General features: G+C 35.8%; 1 protein-coding gene across 1 annotated transcript in view; it reads left to right on the top strand.

Moving 5' to 3' along the window:
* Window positions 1-23268, top strand: part of LOC137387848 (uncharacterized) — a 35141-nt gene that overhangs the window by 1148 nt on the left and 10725 nt on the right. Inside the window, exons 2-5 of the mRNA XM_068074362.1 lie at window positions 1661-1762; window positions 7098-7258; window positions 8618-9062; window positions 20715-20856. Of these exons, the coding sequence (XP_067930463.1) occupies window positions 1661-1762; window positions 7098-7258; window positions 8618-9062; window positions 20715-20856 (850 nt within the window). The remainder of the gene's footprint in view (window positions 1-1660; window positions 1763-7097; window positions 7259-8617; window positions 9063-20714; window positions 20857-23268) is intronic.

Below are 23268 nucleotides of genomic sequence, written 5' to 3'. Positions count from 1 at the left end.
ATGGTTCAAAATGCATAGACGCATGGCCACACTCGTACAATGCTGGGATTTTTTATGCTATCAGTCGTCTATCATGCTTGTGTAAACGCCCTATATTTAGCATTGACTTTGTCTCAAAGTCAACTATCGGAAAAAGGTTGCATATGGTAAGACTTATTTTTTACGAGCTTGCTTGTGTAAAGTTCAGAAGAAAGAATTCGAAAATATTTATAGGTCTCCTCGATCAGAGTGAGAGAAAGCACCTATTGTCTGGAACCTCTGAGACATTTGTCATATTCCATTGCTTGGCCCGCTAAACCATTTGTAACCTGATTAAATCCAACAGATCGAGCTCTGACTGTCATATTTATTTGATCATCACTGTTAATACAATCAGTCACGAGAAGGTTAACCCAAACTGAAATCACCATCTGGTGCACAGAAAGAATTGTGCCAAATGTTTGCCAACTATATATAAATAAAATACGATACACAGACAATGATGTTATTATAAAATTGCAGTTTAAACAACAAACGCAACAGCAGTACAACGTAATACATCTTGATAAATGCCAGTATTATTTAATTTGTGAGTACTGTAAATTCAAATGTACAAGTCGACCCAGCATATAAGTCTAAGTTTAAAGTTTGATTTAAAAATCAGGTTTTTGACATGTACCTGTTGTATCAGTCGACCCCCTTCTCTGGCTCAAATTGTTTTATCACTAATAGTTCAGTTGGCATCAGAGGCGGGCGATGTGTAGCTGAAGAATTGGTATTCAAAATCGCCATCAGCAGAAATGCCCATGTTTTTTTGTGCCGTCGGCAATACGTACAACAATTAACAAAAGAATGAGAGACGACAGTTCTAGTGAAAACCACAAAAAACAATACTTCACCATTGTATTGGCTTGCCTCACCAATAGAACGGAACTGCTACCCTTGATAATGTATGTACACGTTAACAGACAAACCATGCCGAAAGACAGATTTTTGTCAGGAATCGTAATTTATACACAAGGAAAAGAATGGATGGACAATAGTGGATGTGTCAAATGGATTACTTAAGTGTGGGCTTGTAGGCAGATACTACGAACAAAGCATTTAATTCAAAAAAACACGTTATTCCAATTATTCCGTTGTTATAATCCTATCTTATTCATTTGAAATGTAAACCAACATCAGGAAAACCAGCTCACTTATAGCTTGTCTTTTAGATAAACTTAAGTTTTTACACAACAGTTAATTTCTACACCATCAAAAATAACAGTTTTTTTAATATTGTTAAGATTATGTACATCCTGTACATTCTGTTATGAAATTAGCTTATACTCATTTTAACACAACTTTATGTTTGAAACAACTTAAGAAGTACCTGGTTTGTTTATATCATGATTAGTGTTATACAGAGTGAATAAAAACAATTAGCAACTTTTGATCCGCAAATACATACATGTGTCATATTTGTTGTGTCTATGACTTTTAAATTAATCACTTCAGCTCTATTTGCATTGTAACTTTTTGCAGAACTTTTTACCTCAGTCATTAACGTTTAAGTAAACTAGTATATTATTACCCATAGCATTATTTTAGCATACCGTGTCAGCTATTTAGTGTGAACCGTTGTTCTACTTTTATTTATCTTGTCATCAGAATATTGACACCAGCCCAAATCTTATAGAAAATGGTACGGGGCTATCTAACTCGAAAGAAACTAGTGGAAGCAAGAGAAATATATGAGAGTATATTCTCAGAAGTAGAAGATGATGGTGGAAGTTTTCAGGTACATGTATTTTGATTAAAAACAAGCCTGTTTACTAAGTTTACTGTGACTGTTCACCCAACTCAATACAAACCCCTGAAGTGTAGGTGAAGTTCGGTGCTGAGGTTAATAATAAAATAGGCTGCATAGTTTATTCTGACTTGCTCTAGATAAAGCATAAACTAGCTTAAATTGTCTTATTTTATTGTTTTCATGTTTTATTTTTAATATCTACCAATTTTTTTTTACTTTTCCTTAAAAACTGAAGTTTTGAGGAATTTCAGGCATCATGCGTTAGAAATACCTTGAATGTAGAGACAACCATTTTTTCAAATTTTATGTAATGTATTATGTCGACATGTCTGTAGGCAGCGGTGAGTGTTAGTTAGGTTTGACTGTAGTCCGCTGTAAAATTGAGCAGACCCCGTGATTTTACCTAATTTGAGATTCATTTTATTATTGAAAGATTTATCCAATTCTGAAGGCATTTTGTAAACAACAAAATCCTCCAATGCTAGACCCAACCATCCTGAAAAATTGAAGCTAGTGTTGAGGTGCAATTTGTTGATATTATGATGCGTATTTTCATACTTTGTACGAAGTATAGATAGAGCTAAAAAGTATAGACTACAGATAGAGCAGTGTTTCATGATTACACCGTTGAGATTCTCTCTTCTTAAGCGATTGCATGAACACATGTGTGTACCAAGTTTCAATCTTACAGCCCAGTTCAGTATTCCAAGTGTTTTCTAAGTTTTTAAATGTCCCAAATCTTGAGATCTGTTGATCGGTGCGCAGCTACTAAAACTCATGCTTAAAGTTGACAGGAAGTGTATACTTTTAAATCAGTTCACAATGATCATTTCTATCTGACGTGATAGGTGAATATTCGGTATATACTACCTACTTGTGGTGCATTGTTTTCTTGGTAACTTTAAAGGTTGACTTGCAACAAAATTCAGATTACATTTACATACAGTTATTTGGTATCAAAAGATTCACCATGTCTTACTCAGAGTTACTCTGTTGTTTTGTAGGTGCCAAATATGTGGAAATGTGATTACAAACTTTTAAAAGCTCAAAAACGAAAAGCCGCTGTAGATTGGAATCTGTTTATTTCTCTGACGTAGTCATTACAGTTAGTTATCGTCTTGTCACGTGATGTTCTCACGTGAATTGAAAGGCCAATAAAAAGCTCAATATAAAACTTATCGTAGCACTAGTTCAGCAAACTAGACACTAGACAAACACTTTGGGTTTTACCGAAGACCCCATATCAAAGATAGATGCTCGCTACTTTACAGTTTTGTTTCGGCTTGATCTAATCGTCAAGTCGTAATCTGATCATGTGACCCAATACAAATAATTTCTGCAGCACTTTTCGATTATCACAGGTGACCAACAGCCGCGTCATGATTATCAGACAATGATATGTACTCCTTCTAGCTAAGGTTAAAAAATTAAACGAATTTTTACGGTAAGTTATAAGATATCAGTGCTAAAAGTGACAGCATTACAATGACGATAAAATAGACACGTAAGAACAATAGACATGGTTTTATTGAATGCGTGAAGTATATTTGTGAAAATATTTCGACGAATGAGGTTGCATGAAAGTATAAACAAAAACCACCTTGTATCAACTACGTCCCATTTGAGCCGTTTTGGAAAGAGATTCCAAAATACGGCGGTCTCATGTGACTGCGATTAACTGTTCGTTTTTGAGCTTTTAAGAACTTGTGATCACATTCCCACATAGTTTGCACCTACAACACAATAAAGTAAGACATGGTGAATCTTTTGATACCAAATAACTGTAATGTGACTTTTGTTACAAGTCAACCTTTAACTAAAAAATGGCACCTTAGGTGTGCCTAAGGTTTTCCAGTGTTATTAATAAATGATTTTCGGTGATGTAGATTGTCTGGGAACACAATGATAGCGTATGCTGGCCATCTGCTAACATAAAACTCAAACCAAACCAAGATGAACAGATTCGAGATAGAACGCTCGTAGAGCCAATTCATCAACAATTTATCTCTCAAAGTGCTGATAGCATCGACTCGCTTCTTAATGAGATGGAAAATCTTGTTTGTTTTCAACCAATGTCATCTTGCAATACCAATACTAGCTCCATCATACCCAAGTTGTCCGTGTCTCAGCCTATAATCGGTGACACTCATTCATCGCGATTTAAAGGCAGCGTCTCAAGTCCTACCCTGAAATATGCAGAAGCGAGACAGCGAGCTCACTGTAACATCGGGTGTACTAGTGACACAATAACGGGACCGTGCAGGTTGTGTCGGAAAATTCAAACCAAGCCAATCAATACTGAAGACAAGCCAATTGTTTTGGTTCAGTCTTTGCGATCAAAATCACGGTGCTCCTCAGTTTGGCGAGTAAGTTTTTGTCCTTCTATTTGGCCGAATAAAAATGAGGTTTTACGATTTTAAACTTATTGTTCAACCTTCTGATCTTCAGATCGTTTATTTGCCATGTGGCTAAAACCTTTTAATAGCATCTGTATGTATAACTATTACAAGGGTATCTTTTGAGCTTGTAAATAATTTTTCAAAAATTTGTGGAATCTTTAAACCAGCTTTTATTTTTGAAAACTAAGACTAGGCCATTTTAAGACTTCATTGTCATTTTAAGACTGTTGCTATTTATATGTCACTTACTAAAACTATATATATGTTTTGAATTCTCAACCATCCATTCTCACTCCGCGAGGTTAAGTTTTTAAAGAACTAATTTCAGGTTCTCCCTAAAATCGATAATGCTCTGATATTTTATCGTTCATAGACAGTTAATTTGTGTGGAAATAATACGATATAAATGGTGGTGGTACGTACCAAAGGTTAAATTTTTGGCATTAGTTAAAGGTTGACTTGCAATACAATTCACATTACAGTTATTTGGTATCAAAAGATTCACTATGTCTTACTTTGCTGTGTTGTAGGTGCAAAATATGTGGAAATGTGATTACAAGCTCTTGAAAGCTCAACAACGAACAGTTAATCGCAGCCACACGAGACCGCGGTAGTTTGGATTCTTTTTCCAAAACGGCTCAAATGGGACGTAGTTGTACGAAATGGCTTCTGTTTACACTTTCAAGCAACCTCATTCGTCGAAATATTTTCATGAATATACATCACGCATTCAATAAAACCATGCCTATTGTTCTTATGCGTCAATTTTATCGTCATTGTAATGCTGTCATTTTCAGCACTGATATCCTATAACCTACTGTGAAAATTCATTTAATTTTTTAACCTTAGCTTGAAGGAGTACATATCATTGCCTGATAAACATGACGAGCCTGTTGGTCACCTGTGATAATCGAAAAATGCTGCAGAAATTAGTCACGAAGTATGGGCCACATGATCAGATTACGACTAGACGATTAGACCAAGCCGAAACAAAACTGTAAAGTAGCGAGTATCTGTATTTGATACGGTGTCTTTGGTAAAACCCAAAGTGTTTGTCATAAACTAGTGCTACGAGAAGTTTTATATTGAGCCTTTTATTGGCCTTACAATTCACGTGAGAACATCACGTGACAAAACAATAACAAAATATAATGACTACATCAGAGAAATAAACTGATTCCAATCTACGGCGGCTTTTCGTTTTTGAGCTTCTAAGAGCTTGTAATCACATTTACACATATTTCGCACCTACAGCACAACAGAGTAAGACAGGGTGAATCTTTTGATACCAAATAACTGTTATGTGAATTTTTTTGCAAGTCAACCTTGAACATTTGATTTGTACTAATATGCTGAGACGTTCTTAGTACTACGTTACATGTAGTTATCCTATTTGTAAATATTCAGTTTGTCTTTTTTTGTGTAAGCTAATTAGCATAAGATTGCCAAAGACTAAATACCATTGGATAAACACCAATCCGCAATACAAGTGGTTAGTAACACCATACAGTGGTGATCCGCAATACAAGTGGTTAGTAACACCATACAGTGGTGATCCGCAATACAAGTGGTTAGTAACACCATACAGTGGTGATCCGCAATACAAGTGGTTAGTAACACCATACAGTGGTGATCCGCAATACAAGTGGTTAGTAACACCATACAGTGGTGATCCGCAATACAAGTGGTTAGTAACACCATACAGTGGTGATCCGCAATACAAGTGGTTAGTAACACCATACAGTGGTGATCCGCAATACAAGTGGTTAGTAACACCATACAGTGGTGATCCGCAATACAAGTGGTTAGTAACACCATACAGTGGTGATCCGCAATACAAGTGGTTAGTAACACCATACAGTGGTGATCCGCAATACAAGTGGTTAGTAACACCATACAGTGGTGATCCGCAATACAAGTGGTTAGTAACACCATACAGTGGTGATCCGCAATACAAGTGGTTAGTAACACCATACAGTGGTGATCCGCAATACAAGTGGTTAGTAACACCATACAGTGGTGATCCGCAATACAAGTGGTTAGTAACACCATACAGTGGTGATCCGCAATACAAGTGGTTAGTAACACCATACAGTGGTGATCCGCAATACAAGTGGTTAGTAACACCATACAGTGGTGATCCGCAATACAAGTGGTTAGTAACACCATACAGTGGTGATCCGCAATACAAGTGGTTAGTAACACCATACAGTGGTGATCCGCAATACAAGTGGTTAGTAACACCATACAGTGGTGATCCGCAATACAAGTGGTTAGTAACACCATACAGTGGTGATCCGCAATACAAGTGGTTAGTAACACCATACAGTGGTGATCCGCAATACAAGTGGTTAGTAACACCATACAGTGGTGATCCGCAATACAAGTGGTTAGTAACACCATACAGTGGTGATCCGCAATACAAGTGGTTAGTAACACCATACAGTGGTGATCCGCAATACAAGTGGTTAGTAACACCATACAGTGGTGATCCGCAATACAAGTGGTTAGTAACACCATACAGTGGTGATCCGCAATACAAGTGGTTAGTAACACCATACAGTGGTGATCCGCAATACAAGTGGTTAGTAACACCATACAGTGGTGATCCGCAATACAAGTGGTTAGTAACACCATACAGTGGTGATCCGCAATACAAGTGGTTAGTAACACCATACAGTGGTGATCCGCAATACAAGTGGTTAGTAACACCATACAGTGGTGATCCGCAATACAAGTGGTTAGTAACACCATACAGTGGTGATCCGCAATACAAGTGGTTAGTAACACCATACAGTGGTGATCCGCAATACAAGTGGTTAGTAACACCATACAGTGGTGATGGTGTTACGGGATTTCAAAGTAACCACTTGTAACCACTTGTAACCACTTATTCTATTCTGGCTTTGTTGTTTCCACTTCAGCCTGGAGGTTTACCTGCGACCACTGCGGATGGAACGATGTTTAGAAATCTCTCCTGCTGTCAGGTCAAGCATGAAGATGCCCAGGATTTCAGCGAGCGTAGTTCAGCTTACTCGAGTCAACTTCGACAGCAATTCAAAGCCAAGATGGTGAAACGACCTAAGTATGACCTAGTTAGAGGACCTTGGGTGTATATGAAGATGAATTATTGCACTCTGCTTAGATTTGTTCATCGGTAATGTGGTTGTAATGTGAGTCGGTTGTGCTACGATTACAATAAGAGATGATTTGGTAATGATATAATTAATACGAATTGAGAAAATAAAATAAAAATTCTGAATATGTTGATTTAATAATAACAATTCTTGTATAGAAGTGTGTGTAGAAAAAAATTACTGTTCCACCAGCAGCTATCCATCAAAACTCTGAATACGACGATACTGGTACGACGATATGTAAAAATGAGATATTGTAGTGTCTTTGTCTGATCGAAGGTGAGAGAATCTAGAGGTTATTCTTACTCGAGATAATACAATTGTCCGCAGGAAAAGTATTAAACTTTACAGTGAATTAGCAATTAAAAAGCGAAAAGCCGGAAATAGAGGTTCACAAAAATGCAAAAAAGGTGTTATGTTTCATAGCTCTAGTTGATAGAATTTAATCGCCAATATCTAATATCGAGAGTCTATTGTTGATATCATTTTGCCGAAAACAAATTAGCCCTAACACGGCGAAGACAAAAAATCATCGCTTGTCATAGAGCTAAAAGAGTTCATAGGGTTGTAATTATTATGTCATTTTAGTGTGAAAATGGAAAACCATGTATACGTTATGTATAAAGAGTGAGTTTTGGTATGAGCTTCCGTGGTCTCGTGGTTAAAGCTTTGATTTCTCAATCTGCATTTAAATTTTAAACCAAAATTTTATTAGCTATAGCTGGACGTAGCAAAAATAGACTTACTTTGAGAAATATGCAAAAATGTTTAATGTTTTCCCGTGCAAAACTATTATGATTCCTATGAGAGCTTTTGAAAGATGTTTTCCTTTCAACTTTGAAATTTCAGAAAGTCGATTCCAACATTCTTTAGTAAATTCAGAGGGTAGTTGGACTGCATATCTAATTTGTATTGAAGACTGCATGTTGAAATGTTTATTATTGTGACCATTCACATGCCATAATAAATAAATAGTTTAATGCAGTTTTGATTTTAAATAACAACTCATCCTTAAAACGTCTCTAAAGTCAAAACAGCTGGAATAAGTTATTACGAACTATTTATAGCAGAGTGCAACAATCGCCTAAAAATTTGCTTGATAGTTCATTCGTTGCATGAACCTATTTTGGGTTTGGAACATCAACTAAAGTTTAGAGAATTATCTGATAAATAAAGACCTGTCTGCGATTATTTTTCTGACATAACATTGGTTCTTATAAAATATACGTTTGAGTCATAAAAAATAGTGTGAGTTTGCTTGATTTGTTGGTAGGTAGCGTGTAACTAATCAAATGCTTGCCTTACAGAGCTATTTCAAGTCACCATGGAGATCAGGGACTCAGAGTTCCAAGAAATTGGCCAAGAAAGGGCATGCAAGCGCTTCCTTTGGGAAAAAAGCGAGACAACATTTTGTCTGAAAATTCAACATCAACCTCCAAACTCTCAATAAATTGTGCACGATCGTCATCTCTTTCCACGACATCGTCAGACAGCTTACCAGGGGAGACAACCCAATACAGACAATCAGAGTGCGCAGTTCAAACAGAAGAAGCCCAGGTAAAGTCTGCTGCTATAGCTGATGCTGCCATCCAAACAGTATCTGAGACTGGAGTTCAGACAGATGATATCATGACATCTTCTCCGGTGGTTGAAACAGGAGTCAGATACATGGACAGAGCTGTTTCACCTTCTCAAAGTTGTAACGACCAAATTTTAGCTGTTGCGAGAGCCAGCCCTCCTTGTCAAGTTGATGTAAGTCTAGAACTGTCAGGAGGAAGTTCTTTTATTGCTGTTGTATAAAGATGCTGGTAAACACACCAAGAAATGGCTAGACATTATTGAAATGTGCCATTGTTTGACCATTGCCAACATATTAATTATTTATTATGAGTTACAAGTACCCTGACAGTTCAGTGCACCATGTGAGGTCATCAGATGTAATAGCGAACTGCACAATTATTCAGCGATGCGGCGAGCTGGTTGAGTGGTGCAGTTGGGTGTGTGCCTGGCTGCTAATCTGAATATCTGAGTTTGATTCCCGTAGAGTGTATTTTTTTCTAACCTCTTAGCATGGCTACAGACAGACAGATGGATAGCCAAAAAGGGCTCCTATTATAGTTAGGACTAGCGGAGTGTCCGGCGTTGCACGGGTATTAAAAATCAGCTTATAAGCAGTGATAGCAATGCCACACTTATAAACTTAGCTTATAAACAATGCCACTTACCATTAGTCCGGCACATTGCCAATAGCTAATTTAAATAAAAGATAAACCTGTTACATGTTAATAGTGAAGTCAATTGGATAAAGAAGAATTTCAGTATTTTCAATTTCATCATTTTCACTAGATCTATTCAGCTAAAAATCATCATGAAATGTTCCATGACCACTTACAATTGATGTCAGGTGTTGGGAGATTTTTGCGCATATATAGGTAGTTGTTTGCGACCAGTGCTGAAACCATTCGTTCATGATAGATCCCTAATATACCGTAAAACCTCTAATTGAACGCTACCTTTATTTGAATGCCACCTCCAATTGACCGCCACCCTGATAGAAGGGTTAAAAAATGAACCGCCACTCTCTATTTGACCACCACTTTGACATTATTTGATCTCTACGAGCCCATAATATCAACTGATGAGTAGAAAAGTGTCCACAAAATCGTATTAACGATGAATCGTTAATATCAATAGCAATTAATTCTCTCGTCCAATTTCAAAGCTTTTCGTTTTTTTCGTTAAATGTTTGAAAACAACACCATAGCAATAATCAATAACGATCTCAGGCTAGTGGTAGTTCTGTGTTTAACGTGGTCTTTCTGCTTCGAAGTAGCCTACATTAATAAAAAACGGCTTAAATTTACGATGGTAAATGAACTTTCAAAGCGAAGCTCTAAAATAATTACTGTCTCAGGCTAGTAGTGGTTTCTTGTGTAACGCGGTCCTGATACTTCGAAGTAGCCTACATATATAAATTTGGTTTAAATTTACAATGGTAGGATGAAACTTTGAAAGCAACGCCATAGAAATGACTACTAACTGTCTCAGGCTAATAGTAGTTACTTGTTTAACGCGGTCCTAATACTTCGAAGGACATGCATATAAAAACCGGTTCGCAAATTTTGGATCAAAGATTACGCAAGCAAACATTTACGCGTTGCATTAGTGCTAAATGCAGCGCGTGAAAGTTTTGCTCTGCCAAAATAATGGTTTGGACGCTAATATCGACTAGTTCAGCAGTGCAGAAGAATAGTTAAAGCCAGAAGATATTATGGAAAGTATTGGACAACTAGAAGATGTTCGTTCCATCAAAAGCAACAATGAGAATGCAGTTATCCGAGCAAACGATTGAAATATTTTTGTTTCCAAAATGTTAACTTTTGTTTCTGCATGGTATATAAGTATGATTCGTTTATGTCACTTGTTCATGTTGATGATTATTGTATAACTTATGACTATGCAGATTTATAGCATGTTGTTTAATAGCATCCTTGCGGCTATCTTAACACGGCTTAAAATGGATTGATGCTCATAACTCCACTTCTATTGTACATAAAAAGTTAGTTTTGGCTACAAACTGTAGCAAAGATATCAGTGAGTGCAATGAACCTTTATTCAACAATGTTAAATATAGATATAAAATAAAAAATATATCTTCAAATTTAAAATGAAATAAAAATTGAAAATGCCAACAAATTGCAAAGAAGGACAATGGCTATAATATCATCGCAGGTCAATTGCAAGCAATAGATATCAACTGGTAGAGATATTTCTCGTTGCACATTTATTAAGAGATCTTTGACAAGTTAAAGATAAGTTAGCAGATTTATTGCATCTAAAAGATTTAATATCGCTCCACCGAAAAAAAGGACAAAATATATGCGGCATTCGCTTCGCCCGTAATAGGGTTAAATATATCTTCCCAAAATTCGGAGGAGCCTTTTGAAAAATAGACCCGCCGCCTCTATTTGAACGCCGCCTCTAATTGACCGCCACTATAATTAGACGAGAGGTTGAAAAATAGAGTGCTGTGACGTTCAATTAAAGGTTTTGTGGTAAACAGTTTACGCTGGATGTGAATGAAATAGAATCTGAAGTCCGGCCTTTTAGGGATCAAATATTTTTGTCAATCATCACATCTGTCAGTTTCTATTGGGCTGCCATATGCCAATATGACCCATCTATTAGTCATGAGTTATGACGACATTCCATGGCTTGAGGCCAACTAATTACAAAAGAGGTATCCTATATTACATGCGCTTGTCATCAGGAAATAGCTTTATCTCGCAGTGGTTAAAGCGTGTTGATATGACAATGATTGTACAGCAGTGCATATAAATAAGCCAGCAAAAGTATAACGTCTGTAAGTTAATAGTAGTTGTATAATGAAAGCCAGCAAAAGTATAACATCTGTAAGTTAATAGTAGTTGTATAATGAAAGATTAGCTGGCTGCGCAATCTTTACTATAAAAACTTGACCAAAAACTGTAATGGGAAACTCAGTTCCATTAGTATGTAGGCAGTTTATTGAGACACTAGAGCTAGTATGTAGGTAGTTTATTGAGACACTAGAGCTAGTATGTAGGTAGTTTATTGAGACACTAGAGCTAGTATGTAGGTAGTTTATTGAGACACTAGAGCTAGTATGTAGGTAGTTTATTGAGACACTAGAGCTAGTATGTTGGTAGTTTATTGAGACACTAGAGATAGTATGTAGATAGTTTATTGAGAAACTAGAGCTAGTATATAGGTAGTTTATTGAGACACTAGAGATAGTATGTAGATAGTTTATTGAGACACTAGAGCTAGTATATAGGTAGTTTATTGAGTCACTAGAGATAGTATGTAGGTAGTTTATTGAGACACTAGAGATAGTATATAGGTAGTTTATTGAGACTCTAGAGCTAGTATGTAGGTAGTTTATTGAGACACTAGAGATAGTATGTAGGTAGTTTATTGGGACACTAGAGCTAGTATGTAGGCAGTTTATTGAGACACTAGAGCTAGTATGTAGGCAGTTTATTGAGACTCTAGAGCTAGTATGTAGGTAGTTTATTGAGACACTAGAGATAGTATGTATGTAGTTTATTGAGACACTAGAGCTAGTATGTAGGTAGTTTATTGAGACACTAGAGCTAGTATGTAGGCAGTTTATTGAGACTCTAGAGCTAGTATGTAGGTAGTTTATTGAGACACTAGAGATAGTATGTATGTAGTTTATTGAGACACTAGAGCTAGTATGTAGGTAGTTTGTTGAGACACTAGAGCTAGTATGTAGGCAGTTTATTGAGACTCTAGAGCTAGTATGTAGGTAGTTTATTGAGACACTAGAGATAGTATGTATGTAGTTTATTGAGACACTAGAGCTAGTATGTAGGTAGTTTATTGAGACACTAGAGCTAGTATGTATGTAGGTAGTTTATTGAGACACTAGAGCTAGTATGTAGGTAGTTTATTGGGACACTAAATCTAGTATGTAGGTAGTTTATTGAGACACTAGAGATAGTATGTAGGTAGTTTATTGAGACACTAGAGCTAGCATGTAGGTAGTTTATTGAGACACTAGAGCTAGCATGTAGGCAGTTTATTGAGACACTAGAGCTAGTATGTAGGTAGTTTATTGAGACACTAGAGATAGTATGTAGGTAGTTTATTGGGACACTAGAGCTAGTATGTAGGTAGTTTATTGAGACACTAGAGATAGTATGTAGGCAGTTTATTGAGACACTAGAGATAGTATGTAGATAGTTTATTGAGACACTAGAGATAGTATGTAGGTAGTTTATTGGGACACTAGAGCTAGTATGTAGGCAGTTTATTGAGACACTAGAGCTAGTATGTAGGCAGTTTATTGAGACTCTAGAGCTAGTATGTAGGTAGTTTATTGAGACACTAGAGATAGTATGTAGGTAGTTTATTGAGACACTAGAGATAGTATGTAGGTAGTTTATTGAGACTCTAGAGCTAGTATGTAGGTAGTTTATTGAGACACTAGAGCTAGTATGTTGGTAGTTTATTGAGACACTAGAGCTAGTATGTTGGTAGTTTATTGAGACACTAGAGCTAGTATGTTGGTAGTTTATTGAGACACTAGAGCTAGTATGTAGGTAGTTTATTGAGACACTAGAGATAGTATGTAGGTAGTTTATTGGGACACTAGAGCTAGTATGTAGGTAGTTTATTGAGACACTAGAGATAGTATGTAGGCAGTTTATTGAGACACTAGAGATAGTATGTAGGTAGTTTATTGAGACACTAGAGCTAGTATGTAGGTAGTTTATTGAGACACTAGAGATAGTATGTAGGTAGTTTATTGAGACTCTAGAGCTAGTATGTAGGTAGTTTATTGGGGCACTAGAGATAGTATGTAGGTAGTTTATTGGGGCACTAGAGATAGTATGTAGGTAGTTTATTGAGACTTTAGAGCTAGTATGTAGGTAGTTTATTGAGACACTAGAGATAGTATGTAGGTAGTTTATTGGGACACTAGAGCTAGTATGTAGGCAGTTTATTGAGACACTAGAGATAGTATGTAGGCAGTTTATTGAGACACTAGAGATAGTATGTAGGTAGTTTATTGAGACACTAGAGCTAGTATGTTGGTAGTTTATTGAGACACTAGAGCTAGTATGTAGGTAGTTTATTGAGACACTAGAGCTAGTATGTAGGTAGTTTATTGAGACACTAGAGCTAGCATGTAGGTAGTTTATTGAGACACTAGAGATAGTATGTAGGTAGTTTATTGAGACACTAGAGCTAGTATGTTGGTAGTTTATTGAGACACTAGAGCTAGTATGTAGGTAGTTTATTGAGACACTAGAGCTAGTATGTAGGTAGTTTATTGAGACACTAGAGCTAGTATGTAGGTAGTTTATTGAGACACTAGAGCTAGTATGTAGCTAGTTTATTGAGACACTAGAGCTAGTATGTAGGTAGTTTATTGAGACACCAGAGCTAGTATGTAGGTAGTTTATTGAGACACTAGAGCTAGTATGTAGGCAGTTTATTGAGACACTAGAGATAGTATGTATGTAGTTTATTGAGACACTAGAGCTAGTATGTAGGTAGTTTGTTGAGACACTAGAGCTAGTATGTAGGCAGTTTATTGAGACTCTAGAGCTAGTATGTAGGTAGTTTATTGAGACACTAGAGATAGTATGTATGTAGTTTATTGAGACACTAGAGCTAGTATGTAGGTAGTTTATTGAGACACTAGAGCTAGTATGTATGTAGGTAGTTTATTGAGACACTAGAGATAGTATGTATGTAGTTTATTGAGACACTAGAGATAGTATGTAGGTAGTTTATTGAGACACTAGAGCTAGTATGTATGTAGGTAGTTTATTGAGACACTAGAGCTAGTATGTAGGTAGTTTATTGGGACACTAAATCTAGTATGTAGGTAGTTTATTGAGACACTAGAGATAGTATGTAGGTAGTTTATTGAGACACTAGAGCTAGCATGTAGGTAGTTTATTGAGACACTAGAGATAGTATGTAGGTAGTTTATTGAGACACTAGAGCTAGTATGTAGGTAGTTTATTGAGACACTAGAGCTAGTATGTAGGTAGTTTATTGAGACACTAGAGCTAGTATGTAGGTAGTTTATTGAGACACTAGAGATAGTATGTAGGTAGTTTATTGAGACACTAGAGATAGTATGTAGGTAGTTTATTGGGGCACTAGAGCTAGTATGTTGGTAGTTTATTGAGACACTAGAGCTAGTATGTAGGTAGTTTATTGAGACACTAGAGATAGTATGTAGGTAGTTTATTGGGACACTAGAGCTAGTATGTAGGTAGTTTATTGAGACACTAGAGATAGTATGTAGGCAGTTTATTGAGACACTAGAGATAGTATGTAGGTAGTTTATTGAGACACTAGAGCTAGTATGTAGGCAGTTTATTGAGACACTAGAGCTAGTATGTAGGTAGTTTATTGAGACACTAGAGATAGTATGTAGGCAGTTTATTGAGACACTAGAGATAGTATGTAGGTAGTTTATTGAGACACTAGAGCTAGTATGTAGGCAGTTTATTGAGACACTAGAGCTAGTATGTATGTAGGTAGTTTATTGAGACACTAGAGCTAGTATGTAGGTAGTTTATTGAGACACTAGAGATAGTATGTAGGTAGTTTATTGAGACTCTAGAGCTAGTATGTAGGTAGTTTATTGAGACACTAGAGCTAGTATGTATGTAGGTAGTTTATTGAGACACTAGAGCTAGTATGTAGGTAGTTTATTGAGACACTAGAGATAGTATGTAGGTAGTTTATTGAGACTCTAGAGCTAGTATGTAGGTAGTTTATTGGGGCACTAGAGATAGTATGTAGGTAGTTTATTGGGGCACTAGAGATAGTATGTAGGTAGTTTATTGAGACTTTAGAGCTAGTATGTAGGTAGTTTATTGAGACACTAGAGATAGTATGTAGGTAGTTTATTGGGACACTAGAGCTAGTATGTAGGCAGTTTATTGAGACACTAGAGATAGTATGTAGGCAGTTTATTGAGACACTAGAGATAGTATGTAGGTAGTTTATTGAGACACTAGAGCTAGTATGTTGGTAGTTTATTGAGACACTAGAGCTAGTATGTAGGTAGTTTATTGAGACACTAGAGCTAGTATGTAGGTAGTTTATTGAGACACTAGAGCTAGCATGTAGGTAGTTTATTGAGACACTAGAGATAGTATGTAGGTAGTTTATTGAGACACTAGAGCTAGTATGTTGGTAGTTTATTGAGACACTAGAGCTAGTATGTTGGTAGTTTATTGAGACACTAGAGCTAGTATGTAGGTAGTTTATTGAGACACTAGAGATAGTATGTAGGTAGTTTATTGGGACACTAGAGCTAGTATGTAGGTAGTTTATTGAGACACTAGAGATAGTATGTAGGCAGTTTATTGAGACACTAGAGATAGTATGTAGGTAGTTTATTGAGACACTAGAGCTAGTATGTAGGCAGTTTATTGAGACACTAGAGCTAGTATGTATGTAGGTAGTTTATTGAGACACTAGAGCTAGTATGTAGGTAGTTTATTGAGACACTAGAGATAGTATGTAGGTAGTTTATTGAGACTCTAGAGCTAGTATGTAGGTAGTTTATTGGGGCACTAGAGATAGTATGTAGGTAGTTTATTGGGGCACTAGAGATAGTATGTAGGTAGTTTATTGAGACTTTAGAGCTAGTATGTAGGTAGTTTATTGAGACACTAGAGATAGTACGTAGGTAGTTTATTGGGACACTAGAGCTAGTATGTAGGCAGTTTATTGAGACACTAGAGATAGTATGTAGGCAGTTTATTGAGACACTAGAGATAGTATGTAGGTAGTTTATTGAGACACTAGAGCTAGTATGTTGGTAGTTTATTGAGACACTAGAGCTAGTATGTAGGTAGTTTATTGAGACACTAGAGCTAGTATGTAGGTAGTTTATTGAGACACTAGAGCTAGCATGTAGGTAGTTTATTGAGACACTAGAGATAGTATGTAGGTAGTTTATTGAGACACTAGAGCTAGTATGTTGGTAGTTTATTGAGACACTAGAGATAGTATGTAGGTAGTTTATTGAGACACTAGAGCTAGTATGTAGGTAGTTTATTGAGACACTAGAGCTAGTATGTAGGTAGTTTATTGAGACACTAGAGATAGTATGTAGGTAGTTTATTGAGCCACTAGAGCTAGTATGTAGGCAGTTTATTGAGACTCTAGAGCTAGTATGTAGGTAGTTTATTGAGACACTAGAGATAGTATGTAGGTAGCTTATTGAGACACTAGAGATAATATGTAGGTAGTTTATTGAGACACTAGAGATAGTATGTAGGCAGTTTATTGAGACACTAGAGATAGTATGTAGGTAGTTTATTGGGACACTAGAGCTAGTATGTAGGCAGTTTATTGAGACACTAGAGATAGTATGTAGGCAGTTTATTGAGACACTAGAGCTAGTATGTAGGTAGTTTATTGAGACACTAGAGATAGTATGTAGGCAGTTTATTGAGACACTAGAGTTAGTATGTAGGTAGTTTATTGAGACACTAGAGATAGTATGTAGGTAGTTTATTGAGACACTAGAGCTAGTATGTTGGTAGTTTATTGAGACACTAGAGATAGTATGTAGGTAGTTTATTGAGACACTAGAGCTAGTATGTAGGTAGTTTATTGAGACACTAGACCTAGTATGTATGTAGGTAGTTTATTGAGACACTAGAGATAGTATGTAGGTAGTTTATTGAGACACTAGAGCTAGTATGTAGGTAGTTTATTGAGACACTAGAGATAGTATGTAGGTAGTTTATTGAGACACTAGAGCTAGTATGTTGGTAGTTTATTAAGACACTAGAGATAGTATGTAGGTAGTTTATTGAGACACTAGAGCTAGTATGTAGGTAGTTTATTGAGACACTAGAGATAGTATGTAGGTAGTTTATTGAGACACAAGAGCTAGTATGTAGGTAGTTTATTGAGACACTAGAGCTAGTATGTAGGTAGTTTATTGAGACACTAGAGATAGTATGTAGGTAGGTTATTGAGACACTAGAGCTAGTATGTAGGTAGTTTGAGACACTAGAGATAGTATGTAGGTGGCTTAAGCCTCTCTTTTAGTGCAACTATTGTATCTTGATGACTCATTCTCATAGCAGGAAAACATGTAAATTTATGGACAGTATGTATAATGATGTGTATTCACTGCTTCTAAATGAGTCAACAATTTATAATGTAGCCATAAGCGCTGCCACTGCAATAAGAAAAGTACAATAATAATAAGAGCATCAACTCCGGCTAATTGGTCAAACATTGAGTCAGTGTGTGACAATCAGAAATTACATTTTTTGTCACAAGATTTTATCACCCAAATAAGTTTATATTCAAAATATATTGGTTTTTATAAAATATTCCACAATTTATATTTAGAAAGTATTTATATTTAAAAATATTATGTCTCTGGGGTTTACTCTGTTGAAACTTTGTAGTCTGATCTTGTACACACAAGCAAGTACCCAGATCATAGACCATATTAACAGCTTGTACACACAAGCAAGTACCCTGACCCTAGACCATATTAACAACTTGTATACACAAGCAAGTACCCTGATCATAGACCATATTAACAACTTGTATACACAAGCAAGTACCCTGATCATAGACCATATTAACAACTTGTATATACAAACAAGTACCCTGATCCTAGACCATAGTGATAACTTGCATACACAAGCAAGTACTCTGATCCTAGACCATAGTGATAACTTTCCATTCTTTGTGAAAGCACTTAGAGTAGCACAATTCCTTTTTAACTGAGTATCATTTTGAAGCTCTAAGCTTGTGCAACGACAAAAACATGACAAAAACAGAAATAAAATAGAGTAAATAGTTGTTCAAACTTCCAAAAAAGTAAAGTTTTAGAAGTAATTGGAGAAACATAATGATTACAGTGCACTGAGTCTGATAGTGTGTATATTTGTTATAAATAAAAAAACAAATAGTTTATTGTAAAGCTCTTGTTGCTGAAGAGAAGTTTTCTAGTCTTTGTATTTTTTATTCTTCGCTACCAATAATTTGCAGCCGCGTTTACTCGGGCGTATGGTCTGGTTAGAAACCATTTATTATCCCTTATGTTATTATTCCGTATTTTATTATCTTTTATTTTATTATCCCTCATTTTATTATCCCTCATTTTATTATCCCTCATTTTATTATTCCTTATTTTATTATCCCTTATTTTATTATCCTTTATTTTATTGTCCCTTATTTTATCATCCCTTATTTTATCAACCCTTATTTTATTATCCCTTATTTTATTATCCCTTATTTTATTATCCCTTATTTTATTATCCCTTATTTTATTATTCCTTATTTTATTATCCCTTATTTTATTATCCCTTATTTTATTATTCCTTATTTTATTATCCCTTTATTTTATCATCCCTTATTTTATTATTCTTTATTTTATTGTCCCTTATTTTATTATCCCTTATTTTATTATCCCTTATTTTATTATTCCTTATTTTATTATCCCTTATTTTATTACCCCTTATTTTATTATTCCTTATTTTATTATCCCTTATTTTATTATCCCTTATTTTATTATCCCTTATTTTATTATCCCTTATTTTATTATCCCTTATTTTATTATCCCTTATTTTATTATCCCTTATTTTATCATCCCTTATTTTATTATCCCTTATTTTATTATCCCTTATATTATTATTCCTTATTTTATTATTCCTTATTTTATTATTCCTTATCAAACCCTGAATTATCATGAGCCCAGCTTCAAAGTGGTAAGTTATTATCAATGGCCATTGTATTTGCAACTAACTAACTTACATACCTCTTGTTCAAATTATAAATGTAGTTAAAAACATTCATTAAATGAAAACTGAAACTTCAGACACCGTCGCTTCTCTCTCATCTCCATCCCTCCTTTTTTCCTCTAACCCCCTTAGAAGAAAGAATATCATCTTTCATTTCCAGAGCTACAAACTTTTTGTTTTGATTTCTCTACTACTGACTATGTGTTTTTAGCAGATTGTGTGATATAAGAGTAGAATGATATAAGAATGGTTTAACAACTATGCACTATCTACTTATGAGGACTAGTTAACCCCCCCTTCCGGTATATATCTGAATGAGACCTTTATTAAACAGCCTTTTTGCAGCAAAAGATTTTCATATCACACTAAGTTACAACATTGCATCCTGTTATGGCGAGGTGCCCTTTTTTTAGTTACTTTTGTATTTGCTGATGTCATACAGGTGTGTAGTACTATTCCTCTCCACAAAGAAATTTTGTATTGGTTATAGTCATAGATATATAAACCTATATATATATAGGTTTATATATCTATGGTTATAGTGCATAACATTGTTAGAAATAATTAGTAAACGCGTGCGATGGTAAAAATATTTGTTGTGGGAATTTTTTGGAGCAAGTCACTTTTGGGGGTTATTTCTGAGGTGGCCACATGACTAGAGAACCATTATTCTCCTTGCTCATTGCCCTTTAGTTTATAAGACTATTTCTGTTTATGAATGCATTACGTGTGGATTCGCAATCAAGACCAAAACAAGTGAATCTCGGCAACTGAAAAAAATAGTACAGACAACACTTCTTTATTACAATAGAAAACGAGCAGTGCCTAGCATTTATTTTAGGAATAGCTGTGCGTCCTCTATATTTCTTGTATCAGTTGCCACATCCCTTATATGATTTTGTTAATTAGAGGTTCAGCAAGAGATCTACTAGTTATACATCCACAAACTTGTCTCGAAAATCAGTAAATTTTTAGCAAGGGTTTTTATGCATAAGCAGTAATTTATTGCAAACAGCAGGTTATACTCATACACGTGTATCATAAAGTATTCATCTGTAGTAATACAGTAAGTGCCATGATGTTAAAGGTAGAACAGAGCACAACGCCTTCTACAGTAGTTTCGAGCCAGCATTTGAGGCACTCTCCTCATGAGGGCTCTGTTAATGTGTTCACCACAGCTGACGAGTCTCGGCAGGTTGCAGAGGATGAGGAACTTGAGCTTACGACAGGTAAATGTGATGGCACATTCCTATTTGTCAGTTTATTCCTAAATCATTTGTGTCTGGATACATCTGACAGCATTAGCGAGATGTTTTCCATTAGTATAGTTGTTAGCATACTTGTTGAGAGGCGCTTACTTTAGCTTCGCTTTATTTCTCGCTCTTTATTTTTCTCTGTTTTTTCTCCAGATTAAGTGTATTTCAGCAGTGAATAACTGACAATGAAAGCTACAGACATACTTGTCATTATGGTAAATTTTTATCAATGAATCCATGTCATTGAGTTATACATATAAAAGCTCTCTCTGCCAATGGTCAAGTAGGAATGCTGTTACTTTCCTTTTTATCGGGTATGAGGTTTCACCAATCATTATTTGTTCCATTTTCACTTCCGTCATTCCTTTCGTCATCGGGTGACTCTTACCGTCTTACCTTCTGCTAGGGAGTTATATGCAATTTTATTATCCTTATTTATTCCCTCTCTGCTGCGTGTGTGGTACTTGATTCCGGACCAGACCGTGATTTATTCCCTCTCTGTTGCGTGTGTGGCACTTGATTCCGGACCAGACCGTGATTTATTCCCTCTCTGTTGCGTGTGTTGTACTTGATTCCGGACCAGACCGTGATTTATTCCCTCTCTGTTGCGTGTGTTGTACTTGATTCCGGACCAGACCGTGATTTATTCCCTCTCTGCTGCGTGTGTGGTACTTGATTCCGGACCAGACCATGATTTATTCCCTCTCTGTTGCGTGTGTGGTACTTGATTCCGGACCAGACCATGATTTATTCCCTCTCTGTTGCGTGTGTGGTACTTGATTCCGGACCAGATCGTGATTTATTCCCTCTGCCGCGTGCGTGGTACTTGATTCCGGACCAGATTTAAATGATTTAAAATTATTACATCTGCTGGCTGCCTCTTCAGTTTCATGGACAGTGAAGTTTTCATACACGCAATTCTAAGACTATCTGAATAACTTTTGTTTCTTGATAGCAGGGGCTATGGTTCCATTAAGATCTGGTGGGTTGTGATGTACTTGTATATTTTATTATTTCTAGCTAGAAAGCTTCTAGAGTATAAGTAGTGTCTAAAGTATTAGTTATTTAAACCATAACTATCAGGTACAACTTTCATCGTATGTTTTAGGTAAATCAGACACGCTGATGTCGATTTTGTACTCAAAATCAAGATTGGTCCACTAACCTTCAAAGTCATGAAGGCTTTTTAAAGCGTTTCAATATCCGTCTCGAAAACAACACATTTGGCACAACAAGCTCCGTCCATAAATATGTGGCGTAGCCTAGCTTTTTAGGAACGGAAGTTAGGGATGTTTAGTCCGATTTAGAATGATAGAGATGGGTGTCTTAAAACTCATTATCTAAATTCAGCCTGTAAAATAATCTCTGTCTTTTATGAAAGGTATATAAACTATTTAAAATTGCTCGTAGCTTGGCACATGACGTTTGATAGGATGAACGCCGAGAAAAATGAGCTCTAAAAAGCGCAATTTTATCACAAGCTAGCGTTTTTAACGCGCTTTTTTGAGCTCACTTTTTGCAATGTTAAATAACTTATCTACCTTTCAGAAAGGTAGAAAAGGCACACATTGTACCCATCGCGTTGTTTTCGAGACCGATATTAAAACGCTGCAAAAAGCCTTAATAACTCTGAAAGTTTTGGACCAATTTTTATTTTGAGTACTCGGAATCGGCATGTCTTATTTACCTAGTAAATACGATAAAAGTTGTATGTGACAGTTATGGTTTAAAATATTTTCTGTTTTATTCACTAGCTTAGTAATGAAAAGCTTACTATTTATATGCTCGTCTATATCTCTCCCAGTATTTGCTTTGTCTGTCTTAACCTTTGTACATCGGAGTAGGTATTAGTACAAGAATATATTCTACGGCGTCACCTCTACTTACTAAATTAATTCGTTGAGGAATCATTTACTAATGTGAGAGTTTTTCACATAGAAACACTTTTTACCCTATAAATATCCAAATCGGTTCCAAGGCTCTTAAAAATCGGACAAAATATTTTTATAAACCACAAAAGTGCATCAAAATCTCTAACAAATATTTGTTAGAATTAAATTACTGCACATTTACCATATAATCAAGAGTTTTACACAATGTAAAAAATAAAGTTTTTGTTTATTGATTTTTTTAGCCATGTTCTTTGTTGAGATCAATCAACCGTATCCACTTTTTCTATCATTCCTTGCTGTCTATGTATGGACAAAATAACTTTCTTCTTCAACCACCTATTTCAATCACTTCCTTGCGGCCCATAGTGAATGAAAAATAATACTCTGGTGAAGTTGCTATAAGCATAAAAAACTGATGACAATTGTTCGAACACTTGGTGCTCTACTGAATTTTGTTGTCGTGAGACTGAGGCTTCGGAGATGTTTATGAAAA

This window comes from Watersipora subatra, chromosome 2, assembly GCF_963576615.1.
Source record: "Watersipora subatra chromosome 2, tzWatSuba1.1, whole genome shotgun sequence".
NCBI classification, from domain to species: Eukaryota; Metazoa; Bryozoa; class Gymnolaemata; order Cheilostomatida; family Watersiporidae; genus Watersipora; species Watersipora subatra.
This window is presented reverse-complemented; position numbering and strand designations above follow the sequence as displayed.